At 40.3% G+C, this 22,730-nt stretch overlaps 1 protein-coding gene across 3 annotated transcripts in view; it reads right to left on the bottom strand.

The window, feature by feature from the left end:
- The window catches only part of Zdhhc13 (zinc finger DHHC-type palmitoyltransferase 13), a 42,282-nt gene that overhangs the window by 11,792 nt on the left and 7,760 nt on the right, over nt 1-22,730 (bottom strand). For 2 of the 3 annotated variants that reach the window (XM_005083210.4, XM_040733275.1), the window contains 8 exons: nt 19,152-19,274; nt 17,697-17,774; nt 16,048-16,192; nt 14,765-14,829; nt 12,519-12,681; nt 12,163-12,288; nt 8,331-8,464; nt 5,340-5,440 (listed from right to left, as the gene is read on the bottom strand). In XM_005083210.4, coding sequence (XP_005083267.1) covers nt 5,340-5,440; nt 8,331-8,464; nt 12,163-12,288; nt 12,519-12,681; nt 14,765-14,829; nt 16,048-16,192; nt 17,697-17,774; nt 19,152-19,274 — 935 coding nt within the window. The remainder of the gene's footprint in view (nt 1-5,339; nt 5,441-8,330; nt 8,465-12,162; nt 12,289-12,518; nt 12,682-14,764; nt 14,830-16,047; nt 16,193-17,696; nt 17,775-19,151; nt 19,275-22,730) is intronic. The other variant, XM_021234779.2, reaches the window with a different exon arrangement.

Below are 22,730 nucleotides of genomic sequence, written 5' to 3' on the forward strand. Positions count from 1 at the left end.
ACAAACACCATCATTGTTCCCACGAACCTTTCCTGCAATCTGTCCCCAATTTCCCTGTGTACACATACCACCCACCCAAAGTGGCCCTGTTCCATGTTTCCAATCCTACAGATGTCTGCTCTTGGTAAAAACTGTCGCTTCTTCATTATTGAGGACCATTTTGAATGCTGTCATCTGAAAAACTTCCAAGTCTCCCAAATTTAACTTCTCAAGGTATAACTGGCTTTTCTCAGATAATTTTCATAAGATCATTCAAAGAAACACAAGACTTGGGTAGAGATTTCAATGTACTTTCCTGTAAAGTACACAATTATCTGTGTGAGTTTCCCACTAGAGAGTTTAGTACCCTGTCCCTTCAAACTGTTCTGAATTAAAAATTGCCCTCCTTGTAAAATGAGTACAGATTACATACTACTGAAAATATGAGTAAGTTTATGCTGAGAAGGATTGCAAAGACTACAAACTTTTTTAAAATATAGAGAAGAATGAGTATGTAGTAATAAGTCAATTAGACAGCAGTAACCCTGACCATGTCCAATGTAAGCATATTGGCTTGACACAGTAACTATTGCCTTACACGGTGCTACCAAGCTACCTTGTGTTAACTTGAGAACAGAAAAGGAGACCATAAAACAGATTCTCAACTCTTACTATTCAAAGAATGGTCCACCGACCAGCAACACTGGCTTGTAGGAAAAACTGCTTTGAGCTGACTGCTAACACATGGAGGGGCTGCGGCAGGAGTTTTTTGAGTTGAGGCCAACTTAGGCTACAGAGGCAGTTCTAGGTTAGTCTGAGCTACTTAGTAAGACACTATCTCAAAGATCAAACAGAAGTGAAACTAAATGGAAAGAAAGTGGGGAGGGAGAGAAAGAAAGAGGGAAGAGAAAAAGAATGGGCAGGAAGGGAAGGCAGAAGGCAGAGGCGGGCAGCTAAGGCCTACTTCCAACTGGTTCACACTGACAGCACTAGACTGGATTTAAGGAGCTCTTCATGGGCTTCATCCCATAATAAAGTTTGAGAAATAATGACCTAACCCAGAGACTAGCACAAACACTCCTGATGCAGACAGGCAGAGCAACTCCTGTTGGCTGACTCTGCCAGCTAATTTTATGCCAACAAATCAGTCATTTGGAGAGAACCTCCACTGAGAAAATGTCCCCACCAGGCTGACCTGTGGCGCACTGATTGATGACTGAGGGGAGAGGGCCCTGCTTTCTATGCTGTTACCCAGAGAAACGCAGGTGGTCCTGGTACTATAAGAAAACAGGCTGAACAAGGCAATGAACAGCTCCTCCATGGCCTCTGGAGCAGTTCCTGACTCCAGGTTCCTGCCCTGATGTCCCTGCAAGATGGACAACAAGCTAAAAGCCGAAATAAACCCTGTCCCACCCTAGTGGCTTTTGGTCATGGCATTTTATCACAGCAACAGCAGCCTTAATCAAGACAGTTTATCACAGTTAATATATAACTGGGGCCGGCTTTAAGAAATGGATAGAGGCCAGATAAGGTGTATGAAATGGAATTATAACAAAGCTTACACTGCATGAAGAGGAACACTTCTACATGATACACAAGAGATGACTTTTTGTTAAAAATTAGATGCAGCTTTTCTCCACCAAGTCCTGATAACTTACATGTTACAGCCTCAAGATTCATTTGGTTCAGTCATGGGGTAGTCCTGCAGAGTAAGCTGACTGAACTCGGTGCTTCCACTCCAACTTTAAGACAAGTATAGAAGCATCACTGGGTTCCCTCTCCCAAATAAAGGCCTCACACGAGTGGCAAACAGATTCCTTACTTCCGTGGTAACCACAAACACTCTCCACCACCTCTTACTACTGAAGCCATACTTTTCAGATGTCCGATCCTAACTGCCTTCAAGACTCACTTCCTCCTCTCTCTTGCTTGTCCTTTCAGATCTGTAGAAAGACTTCAGCTTTTCCTGAACCCAGGGATGCTCTCTAAGGCACTTAGAGTTAAGAATATATATAGGTATTTGCAGATGTGCTGGCTTCCCTTGTAAGCTGCTGACTCTACTGGAGATGCAGGGCTAAAACCTGCTCTCCTAGAACATGGCTACCTGGCTTCATCCCTTGGATTCTGCATTCTACACCACTGCTGTCTTTTAGATTTACCTGACATAAGCTTACTCCTGCATTTGTTTAATACATTTGTTTTTTAATGGCATTACAATGACAATGTCATTCCAAATGACCATCTCCCAGCATGTGAAACTGGGAATCAGTGACACCATCTCCAGAATAGCAGCAATATTGTTCCTTACATACCAGTTTACTGGTCATGCTCCTTTGCTTGTGTGATTTACCCTTTTCTCCAAAAGAATAGAATTCAAGAGGGCAACATGCTTTGGGCAAGTACTGACCACTTCAGAGGACAGCTGTTGTCCTCTGCCTGGACACTCAAGACCTTGGACTACTACATCAGAGTAGGGCTGCTTCTGTGACAGCTCAGTCACTAGTCATACTGAGCCTTCATTCAAAGCTCCCAAGTTTCCCTTCCCTCCTTTCTTCTTCTCTTCCTCTCTGTCTTGTGTTAAATATCAAACACAGGGGCTTGCGCTGACCTGAACTCATTGGGTAGCTCAGGCTAGCCTCAAACTTTCCATTCTCCTATCTCATTTCACAAGTGCTGGAATCATAGGCACGTATCAGCAAAGCAAGCTCCTGATTCTCTGCTACTTGATCTAAAAATAAGTCATATCGAAAGCTGACTGAAACCAAGAGGGCTTACCACATATCCAGCTCTTAGACTTAAGTACGGCCAGTATCACAAAGGAGGCATTCAGTGGTTCATCATTTCTTTAACCAAGTTTTAATTGTAGCTTGAATCATTATTAAAGCTCTCTTTCCTTTCATCCAGTCCCTCTCATAAAAGCCAAATACATTACTTACTAAACACATAAAAGAGACCTAAAGAAAAAGAGCACTGAGTTGTGACACAAGGTATTATTTATAAATACCAATTATGTAATGGGGACTCTGCACAGCCCTTATGGCCATCTTAAGAGCTAGGTACTGCTGTCCCCAACAGACAGAAAAACAGACTTGGTGAAGTCAAGTAACTTGCCCAATGGTACATAGTAATAAAAAGAAAAGGACACACTTACTAGTATCCCTGCCTATCTTGTGTGAGACCGGGGTTCAAATCCCTGACAGGGAGGAAAACCAGCCTTTACACTGAGTCAGTAGTGCATGTCTGTAATTTGAACACTCAGGGGGATGTTTCTCAGTGAGGCCAGCCTGGTCAACACAGCAAGTTCCAGGACAGCTAGGACTACAAAGTATGACCTCATCTGAAACAAACAAGAGGTCCTGAAATTCGGAACCATACTGCCCAATAACAAGGACAATATGCTTTCCACAATACTCTTGACTCTCTTCCCATAATAATCACAGGCAGTGGGGCAGAAGCCCCTGGTCAATCCTAACTGGCACCCTGAGCATTTGGGTGAGGTCTTTACAAGGCTAAGCAGCAGCAAACCCACAGGGCAGTTCCAGCAGCATATGACAGTCATCCTGGAAAACACTAGCCTTGGGTGAGGTATGCCACCTACTGGCCCGCATGCCTTCACAGCAGCATGCTCAAACCGGGGCCTGTTCCACATGTGAGTGATACTGTGTTCCTTCTGACACCTTGAGATTCTATCTCGTAAGAAAACCAATTCTCCTAACATAATATACCTTCACAAGTATCAAGCAGGTCTTAGTTACAGTCAAGTGAGAATTAGTTTCTGCAAATGAAGTTGATGGACTATAATGGGGTTATATGTCTTATTAGTTTCAGAGTTTGTAAAACCAAAATAATTTAAAATCTGGAATAACTGAAGTTGCTTATATTTTAAAAATTCATCAAAAACCACAATTTCAAAAACTATTCATTGACACGAAAGTATGAATCATTCCCCTTCAGTCCACTGTCCTAGCATCTATGAGCACTGGGTCATCTGTGAATGATGTGGTAGAAACTATGCTGTCCTTAAATGGTGATAAGAAAGCTAGTGTTAATCAAAATCCTTATCAAATCAGTAACTGCAAGACCAAGATTAGAGGTAGCTTTTTTAAAAGTCTACTGACATCTATAGTATTTATACCTTTCACTTAGGTTAAAGGAAAACAAACCACATTAGAAATAATAAAGCAGCAGTAAAGCAAAACCATGGCATGATGTCTGTAGATGTATGCACTCCGAAAACTCATATGCCCATCCCATTTATTCCTGTGGGAAAGATTCTTAAATCAAAACCATGGCATGATGGCTGTAGATGTATGCACTCTGAAAACTCATATGCCCATCCCATTTATTCCTGTGGGAAACATTCTTAAATCTCTCCTTTGCATTTCTTCGATAAGCACTCTAGTCTTTTCTTTCAGAAATGCTACCAGAAAGACACACAGACACAGAAAGTAAGGCAATAAGCTAAAAAGCACATTTCTTCCCACCATACTTCCTCTTTCCCTGGCACATAAGCAGAATTATAACAGTTTCACAGGAAAGAGAGAAGGAAGTCTGGAAAGAGATGGAAGCCTGGACATGTGTATGGTGTTACAGATGGATATAATCCAAAGAACAATCCTTCTTCAACTTCTAGGTGACTGAATCTGGTCACTCTCAAGAGGACCAGAGGACCATGAACTGGACTTAGACCCGGGTCCCTGTCTTCATGTAATAAACATATTTACTAGATATAAGATGCATTTTCCATTTGAAGCCACACAAGTAGGCCATAAAAAAATAAAGTGGGCCATGGCTTAAATTTTTAGAGGACCAAGGACAAAACGTGATAAAGTACACATTAGAAGTAGTTTTCTTGAAATCTGTTTCACACCTACTCAAAGCACATTTAATGTTGTTGAGGATCCCTGCCTGAGTCATTAGCTTTGAATTGCTTAGCATTACCGAGGACCATATTTTCCCAAATCTCTCCCACATAGTCAATTTTGGTACCCAGGAGACTTATTTACCAATTGTAACTGCTGACTGAGTTAAAAGAGCCATCTGACCTTCAAGTATCTCAAAACACCATCATATGGCTATGGGCCCAAGCAAAGCAATATGCGTTCTGTAGTCATTCTCCTGGAAGGAAGAATACTAGAGACTAATGTCTGCATAGCACCAAGTAGATTTAACAGAATCAAGTATATTCAACATTAAGCTCAGACAAAATCAGTGTGTGAGTGCAAATACAAGTTGCATCCCTTAGATTTTTTTCCCCACTATCCTTAGATATTTTTCCCCACTATATAAGCTGCTAACAATGGCATTACTGATTTTTGAAAGTAAAACAAAATTGTACTTCATTGAAGCTTAAAGGATATCAGGAAAGAATAAGATGAACCAAGTCATAAATATCCAGAAAATGGAGCTCAGCAGAAAGACCGTTGGTAAGTACACAAGGTTCTTATAGCCAACCAAAAACCTGGGGGGGGAGAGCAAACACAAGGTGTTAGTGCAGTAAAGTATTGGTATGATTCATGTCAAATCAGTTCTGATTCCTCAGTAACAACGGCAAATCATAGCAGCAGCAGTAGCTTCTCCAGACTGCTTATGTATCAGTTCAATTTTTCACATGAGAGAACTGTAAATAACCTTCCAAAAGCATACATTACAGCTCCTCTCAGCCAGCTCCTCATAATTATTTCATCCATGACAACACATTTGAGTGAATATTCTGTATTTCTACTGTAATATATTAGATTGTATTTTCATGTAATTTTGAAATGTACCAGAATGCAAAACTGTAAATACTTGGAAATTTACCTTCATTTGTAAGCAAGCTTTTGTCAAGAGGGCAAGTCTATGTTTATGAAATAGCAGGTGCTCAAAGCCTTAACCATGAGCTAGCTTGAGGAGCAGTCACAATGTGAAAATACGTAATAGCTAAAACGACAGTAGTCACCACAGCACTTACAATCTCAGCCCCACAGCACACAGCTTGATGTTCTTGTGTAATCTGTTCAAAAGGCTAATACTGTAGTTTCAAAAGTAATACATGGAAACGTCTTCCACATCAAACTCAATATAGACATCTTATAAACAAAAATACTCTACCTAAATACATCTTAGGATTCTTATCAGAAATGGCTACTAGTGGGTTAAAAAAGTGTGTTTGAGGGGGAGTGAGGTGTAAGCAAGGGCTGGCAACTGGTGCCTACGACAGGAGCATCTCAAGTGTTGTTTAGTTAAAAGAAAAAAGTGCCACAATGACCATAGACAAGTAGGATGAAAGCCTATCTGAGAAGAACCAAGGACCTCAGCCTGAGGCGCCAGGTACGTGTGCTACAACAGGTAAAAACGGAGTCTACTGCAACTGAACTAAGATCTTCAGGGAAAAAAAGGTGCACTTGGTCTGGTAAAATAGTGCAACGAACTGCCAAATCCACAAGGGCTTGTTGTTTCTGACAGGTGTCACACAGGAGCCTAGATCAAGAAGCAACCACTCCTCAAGCCAAATAACAACAGAAATGTGCAGCTGCTCACCTCCATAAAACTGAAACTCCAGAGGAATAGGAGGAAAATAGGGCAGCAGATCAACCTGCCACATGCATCTGACTCATATCTGAAATGTATTCCCATGCCAATCATAGTGACTGAAGACCTCACGAAGTTAAGCTGTCCAGACAACAATTTTCTAATAATTTGGATTTTAATAAAAACATTCAAATAACTAAACAAAATGTTTCTGTTGTGGGTAAGCACGAATTGTTGGGTAAGCCCTTGTTGCATCTTAAAAAAAATCTAATGACTGATTCCTGCTAGTTTGGCTAAAAAAGTATTCAAATATCCAGTAAAAAATGAGTATTTTCTAAGTCACGTTTCTGAATCAGACAATTTTAGGTATTCTGTTATTTTTCAGAACTTTGAACTCGTATTTCACATTTAAATTCTGATCTGTTTCCACCTAATGATCCTGGTCTTTGGGTGACTATGTGAAGATTCCTCTAACACTGCTTTTCTTATGACAAAAAAAAAAAAAAGTGCATGGTTATTCTAGAAAGTGCAGGCAGCAAAAGGCCTCTGGGGCAGGCACATTTACAGTCTTAGCTGGCAGGATGCACTGTCTTCCAGATCCTTCCTAGAGATGGTTATCACTCAGCGAATGAAAATGTTCAGCAGCAGCAGAGACAAACTATACTTTTGTGGGCTTTCTGTTACAGGCAGTTGCTAGGAAGAGAGGAAAATGAGTGATGCAGCAGACCTGTGTCAGGATGGCTCCACAAAGGGTGGTGTCTGAACCCAGCCTAAGAGACTTCTTCAGCTACAAAATGATCCAGTGTCAAAACACTTGCGGTCGGGGCACCAGCGAGGCTCAGGGAAGAAGCTGGTGTTCCAGAAGCAGAAAGAGAGAGGGTGGAGTGCAGTGTGGGAATGGAGACAGGCTGAAGGCTGCGGGGAGGGAATCTTGTTTTGTTTTTCCCTGAGCATAACAACAAGTTTTAAAGGGGATTTTAACAAGAAAACCAGGCAGAAATGGATCTGCATTGACTGTTACGTGGGGGTATACCAGCCAGGAGGCTTGGCAGGAAGTACTTACGAAGGGCTAAGGGTTAGGAGTGAAGGCAAGGGGTTAATCAAGGATGACACCCCCATTAGTGTGAGGAACTGACACCTTGTCACTAAGGTGGGGAATTGGGGAGGAGACTGGGATGTGACACGAGTGACTACAAGTACAGACGGTGTGCCAGCCATTGTGCAAAATATTTACATCCAAAGCCACGAAGTGGGTATCATCACAACTATCCTCACTTACAGATAAAGAAACTGAGGCAGAGGAGAGCAGCTTGTTTCAGATCCAACTGGTGTGTGTTAAAGCTAAACCTGGATCCAGGCAGTATATCTGACCCATCAGTATAATCATGTCTAGTTCTCTCTGTGTGTGAGATTTTTAAAGAGAGCTATAGTGTATTTACTGTTTCAACACCTTCCCTATTATATTCAGGTTGCTTCAACTAAAAACTATCAAGCAGAAAAATAATCAGTACAAAATGAATTTAGGAGTTAAGAGAAAAAAAATGTGAAAAATGGGTAAAATGCTTCCAGACATAAAATGGTTACAAATCTTTCTCTATCACTGTCAAACTGAATGATATGATGTATGACCCACAACACTTATTTTCCACCAATTGTCTGCTTTCAGCCCAAAGCTATGTCAGCAAACCCCTCTTTTTCTACCATTCTGAGGATGTTGTCATATGGTTAGGTAATATGTGTAACTCAACACCAGTCTGGGATCCCAGCTGATTTAGAACAGAAATAGGCAATTACATTGGAAATGCAATAACCAGCCTTGCAAAGACAAGTATACACACCTTGGAAATAAAGATGTCAGAAAAAACAATGCTACTAGAAGACATCCTTTCAAAAGCCAAGAGTCTGAATTGAAGTCCAGGATGTATCCAACAGCCCACAGGGTGATCACAGAGAGTAGCAGCAGCAGGAAGAGCTATTGAGAGATCAGAGTTTTAGAACTTTGCGGATCACACCTCCTAACGATAATCAGTTCTGTAAGTACAAGAACCACTTCCTAAGTACAGAACAACAACTTAACCCAACTAGCAAATTTTCTTCAAATTTAAATACGATTGACTTATATACTTTAGAGACAATCTTGGTAATTTCTTTTAGTTAGAACTCTGCACACTAACAATAAACTGAAGGGACTACAAAAATCAGTACAATCAGACTAAGCTAAAAGGCTATAGTCACTGTACCTTGAACCCAGCCTGGTATGACCTCACTAAGAATTCCAGAGAAACAGTTCTGAAAGGGAAGAGCTTGATTTGGAGCATGTGGAACTGTGAACGGCTATGGACACCCAAGGGAGACACAGGAGGCAGTCTGTACAACAGAGCTATGATTGTCAAAGTCTTGGGATTTATCTGCACAGAGGTGGGAAAGCTGTAAATTAGCAACTTCCCCAAGACTGGAAAGGCAGAAGGAGTAGAATCTTAGCCAACCCAAGCATTCAAGGTCAAGAACAAAGCTAATTCCCCAAAGTAACCAAGAAAGACTGAATGGAAGGCCATGCTGAAAACCTGGGAAAGAGAAGCAGGGAAAAAAAGGAGGAAGTCTTGGTACTCAGGGGGTCAAAGACTGAACTATTTCTTCAGAATGCTAATGATTCAGCTAATGCTGACAAAGTTAAAGGAATGAAACCCCGAGCCAGCTGTAGTACTGGGCTCCGTAAAGGAACACCTCAGTGCCGTGAGTGCAAGTCCCCAGAAAGCTAGCTTTTCAAACAGCAAAGAGGAAAAATGCACTTTGCCTTATTTTCTTCCATTTTTACTCCTGCAAGCCATTCAGGGAGTAAGATAATTTCAAATGGCACCGAGTCTTCAAAGTTTGCAGTTTTTACTTACTGACGAGAATAAAGTAGACCCTATAGAAATGTGGATATGACAACTGTAACCCTCGAACCTAATAGTCTTCTACATGAGTTACACTATCTATTCACTGGGGACCCTGGGTACAAGCTATTCCACACAGGGGAGACAATGAACTGGGCAGCCTTCTTTGTTCCCCACCCATGAAACTGAAATCCCGGGAGGGAGTACAAACAGAAATGTAAAAGCACATAAAAATCTGGAACGTGTGACGCTTTGCAGGTGTGCTAGCTACTTCTAGGTCAACTTGACACTAACTATTTGGGAAGAGGGAACCTAAGTTGAGAAAATGCCCTCATTCGTGTTCCAGAAGCAGAAAGAGAGAGGGTGGGGTGCAGTGTGGGGATGGAGACGGGATGAAGGCTGAGGGGAGGGAATCTGTTTTGTTTGTTTGTTTTGTTTTTCCCTGGGTATAGCGACAAGCCTGTGGGGGCATTTTTAGGACTGATGACTGAAATGGGAGGGCCCAGCCCACTGTGGGTGGTGTCAGCTCTGGGTAGGTGTTCCTGTATGTCATAAGAAGGCAGGTTGAGCAAGTGAAGGTAACAAGGGAAATAAGCAGCACACCTACGTAGCCTCTGTACCAGTTGCTACCACCAGTTTCCTACCCCAAGTCCCTGCCAGGACTTCTTTTGGTGAAGGACTGTGAAGAGTAAGTTAGGCAAATAAACTCACCCCACTGCAAGTTGCTTTTTCTTATGGTATTTTATTACAGCAATAGAAATCCTAACTAAGACAGCAGGCGACTGTGGGGATTTAGCTTTTACTACAGGAGAATGGGGAGATACCTAGGAATCTGACTTATATTTTCAAGTGCTCATCTGCAGGACTAACAGCATTGTGCATTGGTGACGTGTTGAGAAGGAAGCAGATTTCATATATAAAGTGAGGCAGGGTCAAGCAGAACCATTCCAATGCGAACATGGGGTCAGATGGACAGAGCAGGAAGCTGGAGTGCTACCTCCCGAGATGTGCGAGATGAGGGGAGTGGGGAGAAGGAAGAGAGTGGGAGCTCTGGTTCTGGTGTCCCACACTGCACATGCCTACTGGATACATCCTGATGTGCTAGACTGCAATGTCCATTGGACACTGATTGGATGTGCACAACAGGTCATTTAGTTTAGTAATCCAGATGGTCTATGCTGCAGAGAGAAATTTGGGGGATGTCAAGATGCAAATGTCATTCAGGGGATGAATAGGTAGAAAAGTTTCCTAGGACAGAATCTTGGCATTGCTATTCCTAAGAAGTTGGTGAGTAACATCTTTCTTTACTCCAACTGAAAACTCAGCATAGCACTCACAGTGATTTTCCATGTAAAAATCTTGCATCTGCTAAAGCGACTATCATATTTGAGAACAAAAACATTAATTAACCCAGTACCCATTTTATCAGTGTGAATTATATTCATAACTATGGCTTAGTTTTCTCTTTCTTTTTTTTTTTTTTTGAGACAGGATATTGCTGTGGAGCCTGTCCTGGAATTCGCTCTGTAGACCAGGCTGGCCTCAAACTCACAGAGATCTGCCTGCCTCTGCCTCCCAAGTACTAGGATTAAAGGCGTGTGCCACCAATTCCCAGCATGATTTGGTTTTCTTTTTATGAAAGCAAGCTGAAGTTCCTAAACCATATTTTACTGTTTAGCTCACTTCAGAACACTATAGAGAGGAATTGCTAAGTTAAAAAAAAAGTTATGTTCACCCACAGCTAAAACCTAAATTGAATTCCTGGAACCCAGTTGCAAAGAGGAGTGATGAGCAATGGAATCAAGACCCGGCTGATGAAACCCACAGCGACAGCTGACCTAAACAAAGGGGAATGCACGAACCCCAGACTGATGACTGAGAGGCCAGCGTGGGACTGATCCAGACACCCTCCATCCCCACCTCCAAAGCTGGGTATCAGGGAGGAGGCCTTGGCAACCTATGGAATCTTGGAGCATAGATCAGTATTCATTCCTGTCATACAAATGGACTCTGGGAGCCCATTCCACATGGAGGGATGCTCTCTCAGCCAGGACACACTGGGGAGGACCTAGGCCCTGCCCAGGATGATATGACAGACTCTGAAAATCCCTCATAGAAGGCCTTACCCTCCCTGGGGAGCGGAGGGGGGATAGAGTGGGACGGGGGCCGCGGGAGGAGGGGAGGGAGAGGGAACTGGGAGAAATATGCGTAAAAAGTTAAATTAAAAAAGGAAATATTGGCTAAGTCTTCAAAAAAAAAGTTATGTTCAATAGGAAAATAAAAGTACACGGAGACTAATGGGGCTGGCCTGATGTGGCATTAGCGAAGTGATGAGAGCAGGCTCTAGAGACAAACTGTCAGCAGAACCAGCCTGAAGCACACCAGCACGGACACAGGAGATGACTGACAGCACACTCCATGACGGATGAGAAAGAAGCCACTCCTCAAGGGGATCAGGAGGCTTAGTCACAGGGGGGCAGGAGAAGGACGCCAGTTTTTGATACCTCCTATTGTAAATGTCTACTAGACCCCGAACTGGGGTCAAGCAGGTGCCACTCTAAGAATCAAACCCATTTTACATTTCAATTAATTCCTTAAGTAATTAGCAGATATCCGCCAGGTAACATATTAATGTTAAACAACTAGTGAAATGCCATATTTCTTTCTTTGGGCTGTGGGATACGTGGGAAAAATACCATTAGCAGATCCACTGCAACACAGTCAAAGTTTAATCTCTATCTCTTCTGCTGCCCTAAAAACAAAAGCTAACAAAAAGTTTTATCACAAAGAATACCTCACATTTCTGTAGCCATCTCCAAAGCCTAAACTTTTTGTTGGCTCTCATCTTGGCTTCTGTTTTTAGCATGTGAATAATAAGCTGGTTTTTATTTTGTACAGCCATATCAAGAGGTGTTTCTCCCTTAAAAACAAAAACCAAACAATTACATTTACATTTTTTTGATACGGCACAGGTATTAAAACACTTTTTTATTAGAATAACAGACTCAACACATTTATTCTAACAGTAGCTATTATTGTCAATATTTTATCTTGTGGTATCTAAAACCCAAATGAATAGCTACCAGCAGCTTAAGTACTCATCTTTAACTGCAGATACAATGAACCAGGGAAGACAATACCAGGTCCTACCTTAGCGTTTCGGATGTCCAGGCTAGAACCAGCCTCCAACAGCTTATCAACTGCACTGACATTTCCTGCTGCAACTGCCCAGTGAAGTGGAGTGTTCTGATGTGTTTTGTCAACAGCACTGAGAGAGGGATTAAACTTCAAAAGAAATCCAGTCGGTTCTGGCCTGTGTCAAAACAGCAAAAATACCACAAGGCATTAGTAGGGATGAAGAGATGAAGATGTGGGGAGAAAATGCAAACGGAGAAGTTTTAAGGTTAGTGTATCAATTATCAAGTAACCATTCTGAAGAACTAGAATACTGGAGGCTATACAAGTGTCTTTTACTCTTTAAAAAAAAATAGGAGCTATTTTTATTTGTGTATAGGTGTGTAGAGACATATGTGAGCATGCCAGACGAGGCCAGAGGAGGGCATCTGATTTCCTAGATCTGGAGTTGCAGGCAGTGTGAACCACTCTATAGTGGGTTCTAAGACAGAACTCTAGACTTCTGTAAGAGCAGCGAGTGCGCTTAGGCATTGAACCATCTTTCTCTCCAGTTCCAGATGTCTTTTGTTTAAATACTCCAAATTCAAAATTATACGATCATGCTTGGGGCAAATGATAAACCTGATAACCTCACAATCTAAATTAAACCTTATGCTGCTATAGCATGTGCAAACAGTATTAGCAAATGACTAGTTCTAGTCTAGTTACAGGCAGGGAAGATCAAACAAACAAGAAAGACAGCTCTTAAATGGTAGCCTGCTGCATCAATGACATAATTTGGATAGCAATACAGGGGATGAGGGAAGTTCTCTTCATGTTGTTGTTCTAGTTAGTAATCAATATTTTTAAAACTGTCAATTTAACCTTGGCTAATATGAAATGGTATACAATTAAACACTAATTGTATGTCTTACTTAAGCAGAAAAACTAAAATCTACCTTTACATTCTCTTTCTATCAACTAGGTAAAACAGGTGTAAATACAGGCTGAATATCTCTTTCCCAAAATGCTTGGGAATCTTGTGTTTTGTTTTGGGGGGAGTAGATACTTTAGGATATCTGCTAGTCCTTAAGGACAAGCAGCAAATCTAAAATGAAATTCACTTGTTTCATATATATCATTTGTATAGTTTAAAGTTACATTTTAATGATTATTTGCATTATGTATGTTGTGAAATTTTCTATTTAAGATATCATGCTGTCTAAAAAAAATTTGGATTTTGAACATTTGGGACTCAGAATTCTGAGATTAGTAATACTCAACTTATACAGACATTATGTTATCTAAAAAAAATCAGATTTTAAACATTTAGGACTTAGAATGCCAAGATTAGGAATCTCAACTTCAATTTCTTAAAATATTAGTACATTTAGAAAGTGATAAACTAAACTGGATGGTGGTGGTGCACACCTTTATTCCCAGTACTTGAGAGGCAGAGGCAGGCAGATCTCTGAGTTCAAGGTCAGCCTTGTCTGAAGAGTGAGTTTCAAGATAGCTAGGGCTACACAGAGAAACCCTGTCTCAAAGCAAACAAACAAACAAAAAAGTTGATTATCAAGAAAACAATTCAATGAAATACTTTTCTTTTTTATTAATACTTTCCTTTCCTTCAAGAGATCTACCCAATAAGAACAAGACCTGACTTTACTTACTCTATTAAGCTCTAGCAAAATTTCTAGCAAAATCCTACCTGTTAGCCCCATCTCTATATAAAAAGAAAACCAGAAAAATGGTTCTACAACAAATCCAGCTCCAGCAGGAGGTGTGTCAAGGAGAAGCAGACTTGGGGATTCAGTACAACCTTAGAAACAAACTGTTAATGAGAAAACTTTAACACGCCTGTGTGTACAAGGAATAATGATAGCTGACCACATGGTGAGCATTAAGTATGTGTTTATGAATATGTATATGATGAGAATCTTGTCACATCAGCTCTATCAGTGTCTTCAGAGCAGCCAGCAACAGCAGAGAGCCTTAATTTCACTGCTTTCAGTAAAGTGAGTTTATCATAGAGATTTGTGATTATGAGAACATTTAAATTTGTCATCTTTTCAGGTTCAAAAGAAATAGCATATGCTAAGGAATACTAACTCTGTAAACTTTCAAACTTTTCATCAAAGCTACCAAGAGAAAAGAAAGTCCTTCAATGGTGTACAGCTATTAAAATCTTCAGCATTTCACAGGACAAGATACCTAAGATTTTATTTACAGAAAACTCATAGGAACCAGGAAGCAGAATGAGGGGATCCAGTAACACTTACCCAATTACTTTGTAAGCTGATAGCATGAGAGGCGTCTGGCCATTGACATCTGTCATATTCACACTCTAGTTAAAAACGACTCAATTAGCAAAAATGTGAACACAGTAAAAAAGTTGCATTTCTTAGTAAATAAACACTTCTTTGACACATTGGGTCCCATTACTGTTCTACAAAAATGGCTCAAATACCATTTAAGCTCAAAAAAGAAAAAGTGCTTTGTTTTTACACGGTAAAAATCCATAACATTTTAGAGGGAGAATCTGAATATATGATATAAAGTGTTCTAAGATGTGGAAGGAAAATAGCTGACAATCACCACCAAAATGACAAAGAGATCTTGAAGTCATCTCATTGAAGCCTTGACACATGGATTCATGCTAACATTCATCCAATAACAGTGAGTTACCTATCTTCAGAGTCACTTTATTTTTTTGCACTCGCTTCACACAGTTAAGTAAGAAAAACTCCAAACTCTTTATGAAGGCTGCGGTCTTTCACAAAACGGCCAGGGATGAGGTACAAGAGTGGCGCCCACCAAACAGAGAGTTTACGGGGGTTCTTAAGACCCCGGAGAGACAGAACACAAAGGTCTCCCTTCTCATGCATCTTTCCAAAATGAAGCCCGGGAGGTTATAATTATCTTACTTCATTGGGCTGTCTGAGATAAAGTGCTTATAGAGGGAGAATAATCGAATCAGTGGCATTTGTGCAAACACGTTTCCACTCCCATTCCAGACAAGACTGCTAACACATTAACCACCTTGGTGTCAGAGAACACACTCCAGCAAGCACAGCTAACAGTGAAACTCCCACTGCTGATGGCCTATAATTTAACCTGTGCTCTGAAGGACGTCATTTTCATGGAATTACTCAAAGACGCACACATTCAAATTAGCCCCCATTTGAGCCCAAATAATGAAAGTAAACCATGGGTTAATAGTGATCTGACTACCATTTCTACACTCAAGCAGAAGAAAAATACAGGCTTTGAGGTCATGTTTCTGAAAAGCCTTGAAAATTACTGGTCTTGTCAGAAAAACTATTACAGGCTTACAAGTTTCAGAAACATTAAATGATGCTGAGCTAAAATAACCTGTCTTCCTCCTTCTAATGAAGCCAAAAAAACCAGTGCTGAACAGCTAGGTTGACTTACTAAGGTTAATTCTGAGTATCTAGACATCCATTAACTTCCAGTTTAAAACTTAGGGTAGACAACAGCCAATAACCTTCCCAGTATCTTCATATCACACAACCTAGACTATAAGGGACATTTCAAAACATACCTGTCCCTTCGAGATGAGATAAGCTATGATAGGCATGTGCTGAAACAGGACTGCCAGATGAATGCTGCTGAATCCCTCTCCATCAATCAGAGTGGGGTCTGCACCATGCTGGAGTAATAATATTACCATAGGCAAATGCCCTTGTCTGTAAACAGAAAAATACGAAACGTACTGTATCCTATAGAAGCAGAATTCATGCAGAAAACCAAAAATATATCTGGGAAGAAACTACATCTCTAAGACACGAGGGATTCTGGTTGGATGAAAGGGTGTTTTCTAATAGGAAGATGTTTTAAATACTGGCAGCTATACAAGTGTTACTTACTCTTTAAAAAAAATAGGAGTTATTTTTATTTATGTATAGGTGTGTAGAGACATATGTGAGCATGCCAGAAGAGGCCAGAGGAGGGCATCTGATTTCCTAGGGTTGGAGTTTCAGGCAGTTGTGAACCACTCTATAGACAGAACTCTGGTCTTCTGTAAGAGCAGCAAGTGCTCTTAAGCACTGAGCCATCTCTCTCTCTCCTGCTTCAAGTATCTTTTATTTAAATACTCCAAATTCAGACTTACATGATCATGCTTGGGGCAAATGATAAACTTGATAAACTCATAATCTAAATTAAACCTTATGCTGCTATAGCATGTGCAAACAGTAATAGCAAATGACTAATGCCAACAATGGAAACTTTAAAACCCTGCAGTTTTAGAAACTAAAACGTAATAAGCTAGAAATATGATAGCATAATCTTAAGACTATGGGCACATTGTGAAAACATTAAGAACCACATACAGATAAAGAACCATCTGTCTGTCTGTCTGTCTGTCTATCTATCTATCTACCTATCTATCTACCTATCTATCCATCCATCCATCCCAAAACATAGCTCATTTTCATGTAAACTAACAACAGCAATAGTTTGAAGGAGAAGAATAATCCCTAGGTTCCTCAAAACTCTTGCCTATTGAGAAAAGAAGCTCTGCTTTGAAGTAACAATTAACCTTTCATTTTAGTTACAACCTCACCAACCAGAGTGGGTTAAGCAGACAGACAGACTGATTCCCTCACCTTCATAGGATCAGCGTACCACACAGTAAATGGTGAGGCTAGACATCATAAGTGCTATTATAAACCAGCCTACTCAATATCATCCTGCATCAACTTCAAAGGAGGTTACACATTTGATCTTAAAAGACAGAGATACTCTTTACTTTTATTTTTAGAGGAAACCAATCTCTCTTTTTTTCTTTTTTGAAGACAGAGTTTCTCTGTGTAGCCCTGGCTCACCAGGAACTCACTCTATAGTCAGAGATGCACCTGCCCCTGCCTCCCAAGTGCTGGGATTAAAAGGCATTAGCCACTGTTGTCCAGTGAAATCATTCTTAAAGGCTGGAAACTGAGTTTACAGTTGAACTAAATAGAGATGCTCATTCCATTTTAAGACAGAAATTCCATACATTTGAGTCTAATAATCATACTGGAGCACAGGATCAAGCACTAAACAACTCTCTGGAAACACTAAAGCAGTATTTTATTTTGAAAAGAAGAGAGGGGACAAAGGACAGGAAACCCATTCCCCTGCCTACAGCTAAGGTTATGACCTGCTGCCACAGTCACATAGGGTTTAACTTCAGTCTGGAAAACATCTTACCGGATGGCCCAGTGAAGAGGAGTTGAATTTAAATCACCACCCAACTGATCTATCACAGCACCTTTGGAAATATAAAACCTGTTAAAAGCAACAAAAATAAGACATTAAACTTTACATTCATACTGAGAAAGGAAAGTCCTTCCTCCACCCCATCCTAAGACAAGGTCTCATGTATCCTAGGCTGGCTTCAGACTTGCTAGGTGGCCAAAGATGACCTGAACTAACCTCTGATCCTCCTGTCTCCACTTCCTGACTACTGAGATTACAGGTGTGCACCATCACATCCAGTTTTTATGTGGCGCTGGGATCCAATCCAGGCAAGGACTCTACCAACCCAACCCAACTTTTTCTTAGCACTATATTATAAAACAGAAATTAGAGTAACTCTCCTGAAGGGCCCAGATCTACATAAAGTCTCAAAGCTATGTAGGGCAGCAGCAGACAAATCTCTGGTGGAACACTTAATAGCATATACATAATTACTTCTGCTATAATTAGCATTCCACTATCACCCACAAAACCCAACACACGGTAACTTCCCTGAACATCCCAATGACTACAGCACTCTTACATAGCTTCAAAAGTGAAAAGAGAAAGGTGAGATCTTATCATTTTTAGCAGTTCAAAATTAGAAGTAGCATGTGGGAATAAATTCTTAAAGTAACAAAAAATGAATTTAAAATCATTTTAGACAAGTTAAAAATTATGAATGTTTTTTTTGAGAATGTAAGGTATGAGATACTGTATACAGTGAACTTATACTGTAATAAAAACAATTTTCATCTCTAGTTTAGACAGTTTATTTCCTTACTTCAAAGATGTGTATCATATATCACATTATCAAAAGAATATGCCATGAGTTTGTCAGGATGATGTGTTATGAGATTTTAAACTAGTAAATTTTGTCTTTTAGGACTCAAGGATTTTTATACATATAGTCATCTGATATGAAACATATTCACTCAAATACTTACCACCTACCAGTATTTTACACACTCAAGTAGAAATTGTTATACCAAACAATAACGGGTAGGCAGCAGGGCTTTCTTTATGGAGAACTATATTAAACCATTAAATGCTCAATTCAAACAGTATTCCACATTTAACTTTTTTCAAAGTTTAATTCTCTAACTATCCCTCTTGTTGTTACAACACAGAATATTTCAATGCTTTTTCTAGAATTAGATGCAACTTCTATCCTGACAATGTTTGTAATGTTATTTCTTTCTTTTCAAAACACAAGTTTTTGCTTACTAGCCTTTATGTTCATGATAGGTCCCCTTTACTACGATTGGTTCTCTTCAACTCTATAGTGACAGATGTGTGGTAAATTCCAGGTATTCATTTACAAAAGAAGACCACAGGTGGTCCATCTCACAGGAAAAACAAAATGGAAGTGAGTTCTGGAAGCACAAAGACCAGTTCACACGCACATACACATACACCCCATCTTACTTTACAAGCTCCAGTCTGTTGTTAATGGCAGCCCAGTGAAGTAGAGACACATTTTCTCTGTCTGGTTGTCTGACATCGTATCCTGCTTCTACCAACTCTTTACATCGTTCAAAAATTCCATATCTTAAATAAGAAAAAGAAAAGCATAGTTAATACTAGTACAATAGTTTTATACGTAAAACTTTCTTCCCTTTACCACTACTGTTTTTTTTTTTAATTCAAATAACATTTTAGTCAACATGGAAATAGAAAGTAGTTGTCCCTCAGTATCCTTGGAGGGATCCCTGCAGATGCAAACATCTGCGCATGTTTAAGTCCCTTACATAAAAGTGTCATATATAATAATTATGCATATCTTCCCACGTACTTTAAGTCAATTATAGGTTACTTACACAATATAGATGCCATGTAAACAGCTATCATATGATATTGTATAGGCAGCCAAGACAAAGTTTTAAATTTCTATGAATGTACAGTACAAGAGCTGGTGCAGGTTTTGTTGTTTTTGAGGAGGAAAGGGTTTATTTGGTTTACATTTCAGCATTGGTGTTCATCACTAAAGGAAGTTAGGACAGGACTTCAACAAGGCAGGATCCCAGAGGCAGGAGCTGATGCAGAGGCCATGGAGGGGAGTTGCTTACTGGCTTGCTTCCTATGGCTTGCTCAGCCCACCTTCTTATAGAGCCCAGGACCAGCAGGCCAGGGATGGCACCACCCACCATGGGCTGGCTCCTCCCTCATTGATCACTAAATGAGAAAATGCCTTACAGCTGGATCGAAGCATTTCCTCAGCTGAGGCTCCTTCTTCTGATGACTCTAGCTTGTGCCAAGTTGACATACAAAACCACCCTTCTTGACTGGGCTACACAGGGAGAACCAGTCTCAAAACTAAAATTTAGAAAAGGGGAAGAGGGTAGGGAGATTCCTTGTTGGATACAGGCACCTACTGCCAAGCCTGATGACCTGAGTTCTAACCTAGGGGCACATAGTGGAAAGAGAACTGAGTCTTGTAAGTTGTTGTCTGACCTCCATTTGTGTGCCATGGAGCATGAACACACACACAAGAAAATCATGCAGTAAGATAAAATTAAAAAGGCTGATGATGTAACTCAGCAGTAGAATGCTTGCCTAACATACTCAACATCCTAGGTTCAAAAAAACTCCATTGTTGCTCCTGCCTTAAGCACTGACACTCAGAACAGATTCACATTTTCATATGATATTTATGACACAGCAATATAACAGGCTGAAGATATCCCATTGGTGTTACCTTTCCAGAGTTTTTCAACCTGTGGGTCATGACCCCTTTCTGGGTCTCATATCCTGCATATCATATATTTGCATTACAATTCATAACAGTAGCAAAAGTACAGCTATGAAGTAGCAATGAAATGATCTTATGGTTGGGGGTCACCACAACATGAGGAACATATTAAAGCATCGCAGCATCAGGAAGGTTGAGAACCACTGCCCTAGCCCCTAATTTGAGGCCTTATCCTGTGCTGGGCACTTAACTCAGTGCCATATTTCTTGAAGACATTTTGAACCCAACTGGTTGAAACTGGTTGCTGAACTCCACAATGGAGAATTCTTACATATGGTCCAAGTCTAACTGATGCACAATGTGTAAAGGCAAACAAAGTAAGCTCAGCGTACATACTGATGGATTAATCCATGTGGAGCTCCTTCAATAATTGCATTTGCCTAACAACATATGGTGCTGGCTCCTGACTACAATTTTATCTCTGAAGCAAAGCACATCTATGCAACTACCTCACAATGTAGACAAAACCCTAAAAGTAAACTTAGAATGGGAAAATTTCAACAAGAAATGGCCAGAATGTAGACCTAGGCAGGGAGGGAATGATGAGTCCCTCCTGGAGAAACTAAAACATGATACACATACTGTATTTTAAGAAGGGAGGGCATTCTGGACAGGAGGAATAAACAGCATATGTACAAAAACTGAGATGTGAAATACTATAGAGATGTTCAAAGAAGCAGAAGCAACTTAGCAATGCCGAGCACCAACAATACAGTAGACCGGGAAGGGCAAGAGGCAAGACCACACAAGGTAGATGAGACTGTGAGTGTCTCATCCACAGTTCACTGGGAAACCAAGGAACTTTCAAACCAAACTTGAGAAGGAAAGTGCTGAGAATCTGACTTTTAAGAAAGATTACATTAGTGGCACTATGGAAGTTACTTAGACCAGCGTACGAACAGTTCAGAGACCAACATAGGGGTAAACAGCAAAGACTACAAAGTGCTTAGGGCAGGAGCAAAGACTACAGGTGATGAGAACCTAATGTGTGAGGCAGACAACAGGAATGGAAAAGGAGTCTAGGATACATCAAATCTACTGAGGCATATGTCTTCTAATATTTGCATAAATTTAAAAAGCATTCATTAGCAACACCTCTACCTCCTTTTGGCTTCTCAAGACAGAGTTTCTCCATGTATCTCTGGCTGTCCTGGAGCTTGATCAGCAGACAAGGCTAGCCTCAAACTTAAGAGATCCCATCTGCCTCCAGAGTGCTGGGATTAAAGGTGTGCACCGCTGCCACCGCCACCACCGCCACCAGCACCAACTTGACCAGCACCACCAGCACCACCGCACAACATTACTTTTCCATGGAAACTAACCACAACATATTTTTTAGCACTTTGTCTGAAACTCATTTTTATCTAGAAGGACCTGAAAGTGTCAACTGGCTCTCAGAGGTCAAAAATCAAATCACCTGGTGAAAGATCTCACTTTTCCACACTGTGAAATGAAAATGTTTCTGCTTGATAAAAATGTGCACATGCCTTTGCAGCATTTTAAAGAGTGGAGGTGTATGTATCACAATGCTAAGCAAAAACAATATGTGGAAACTTCTGATAACGACGCAGCCCTACAGCTGGATACTCCATCTTTTAAAGGTCACCTTGGTTATTTTACTGGAAAAGAATTCTCCTTTTTATTTGAGAAACATTAAGAGGACATATTATTGGTCGTTTCTAATGTCTGCCTCTCTGTTCATTTCTCCTTCCTAAATAATTAACTAAAAATATCTCCATGTTCATTTGAGAAGGTCCAAGACCTAACAGAACATCAGACATGAGTTCTTACTGGGCTTCCCTGTAAATGTATCTGATATCTATCTAGCATTTGGCACAACAGAGCTTTCCAGGTGACAGAGACATTTCAATGTTCCCACTCTAATTAAAGACAACATTCCCCTTACGAATACTCTTGTCTTCACTACAACTCAAACTACCAGATTATATTCACCCAATGTAGTAGACCTGGAGCCTTTAAACTTTATAAACGTTGGTAATACTCAGATACTCAGATAATTCTCAATACATGAATAATGAACAATAAACATTAGTGTTAAGGCCAACCAGGGATTTAACAGAAACCATACCAAGATAATCTGGTAATAATAATTTTTTATGGTGATTAGATGAGTGTGACTTAAATAAACATTATAATGTTTACTCTCAATACCAAAATATAAATTACTACTTAATTCTGTCTGATAGACAACACATTTCAAAATATGCTCAAAAGCAAGAAGTAAGATGGCCACG

The sequence above is a fragment of the Mesocricetus auratus genome, unplaced genomic scaffold (assembly GCF_017639785.1).
Source record: "Mesocricetus auratus isolate SY011 unplaced genomic scaffold, BCM_Maur_2.0 Super-Scaffold_100030, whole genome shotgun sequence".
NCBI classification, from domain to species: domain Eukaryota; kingdom Metazoa; phylum Chordata; class Mammalia; order Rodentia; family Cricetidae; genus Mesocricetus; species Mesocricetus auratus.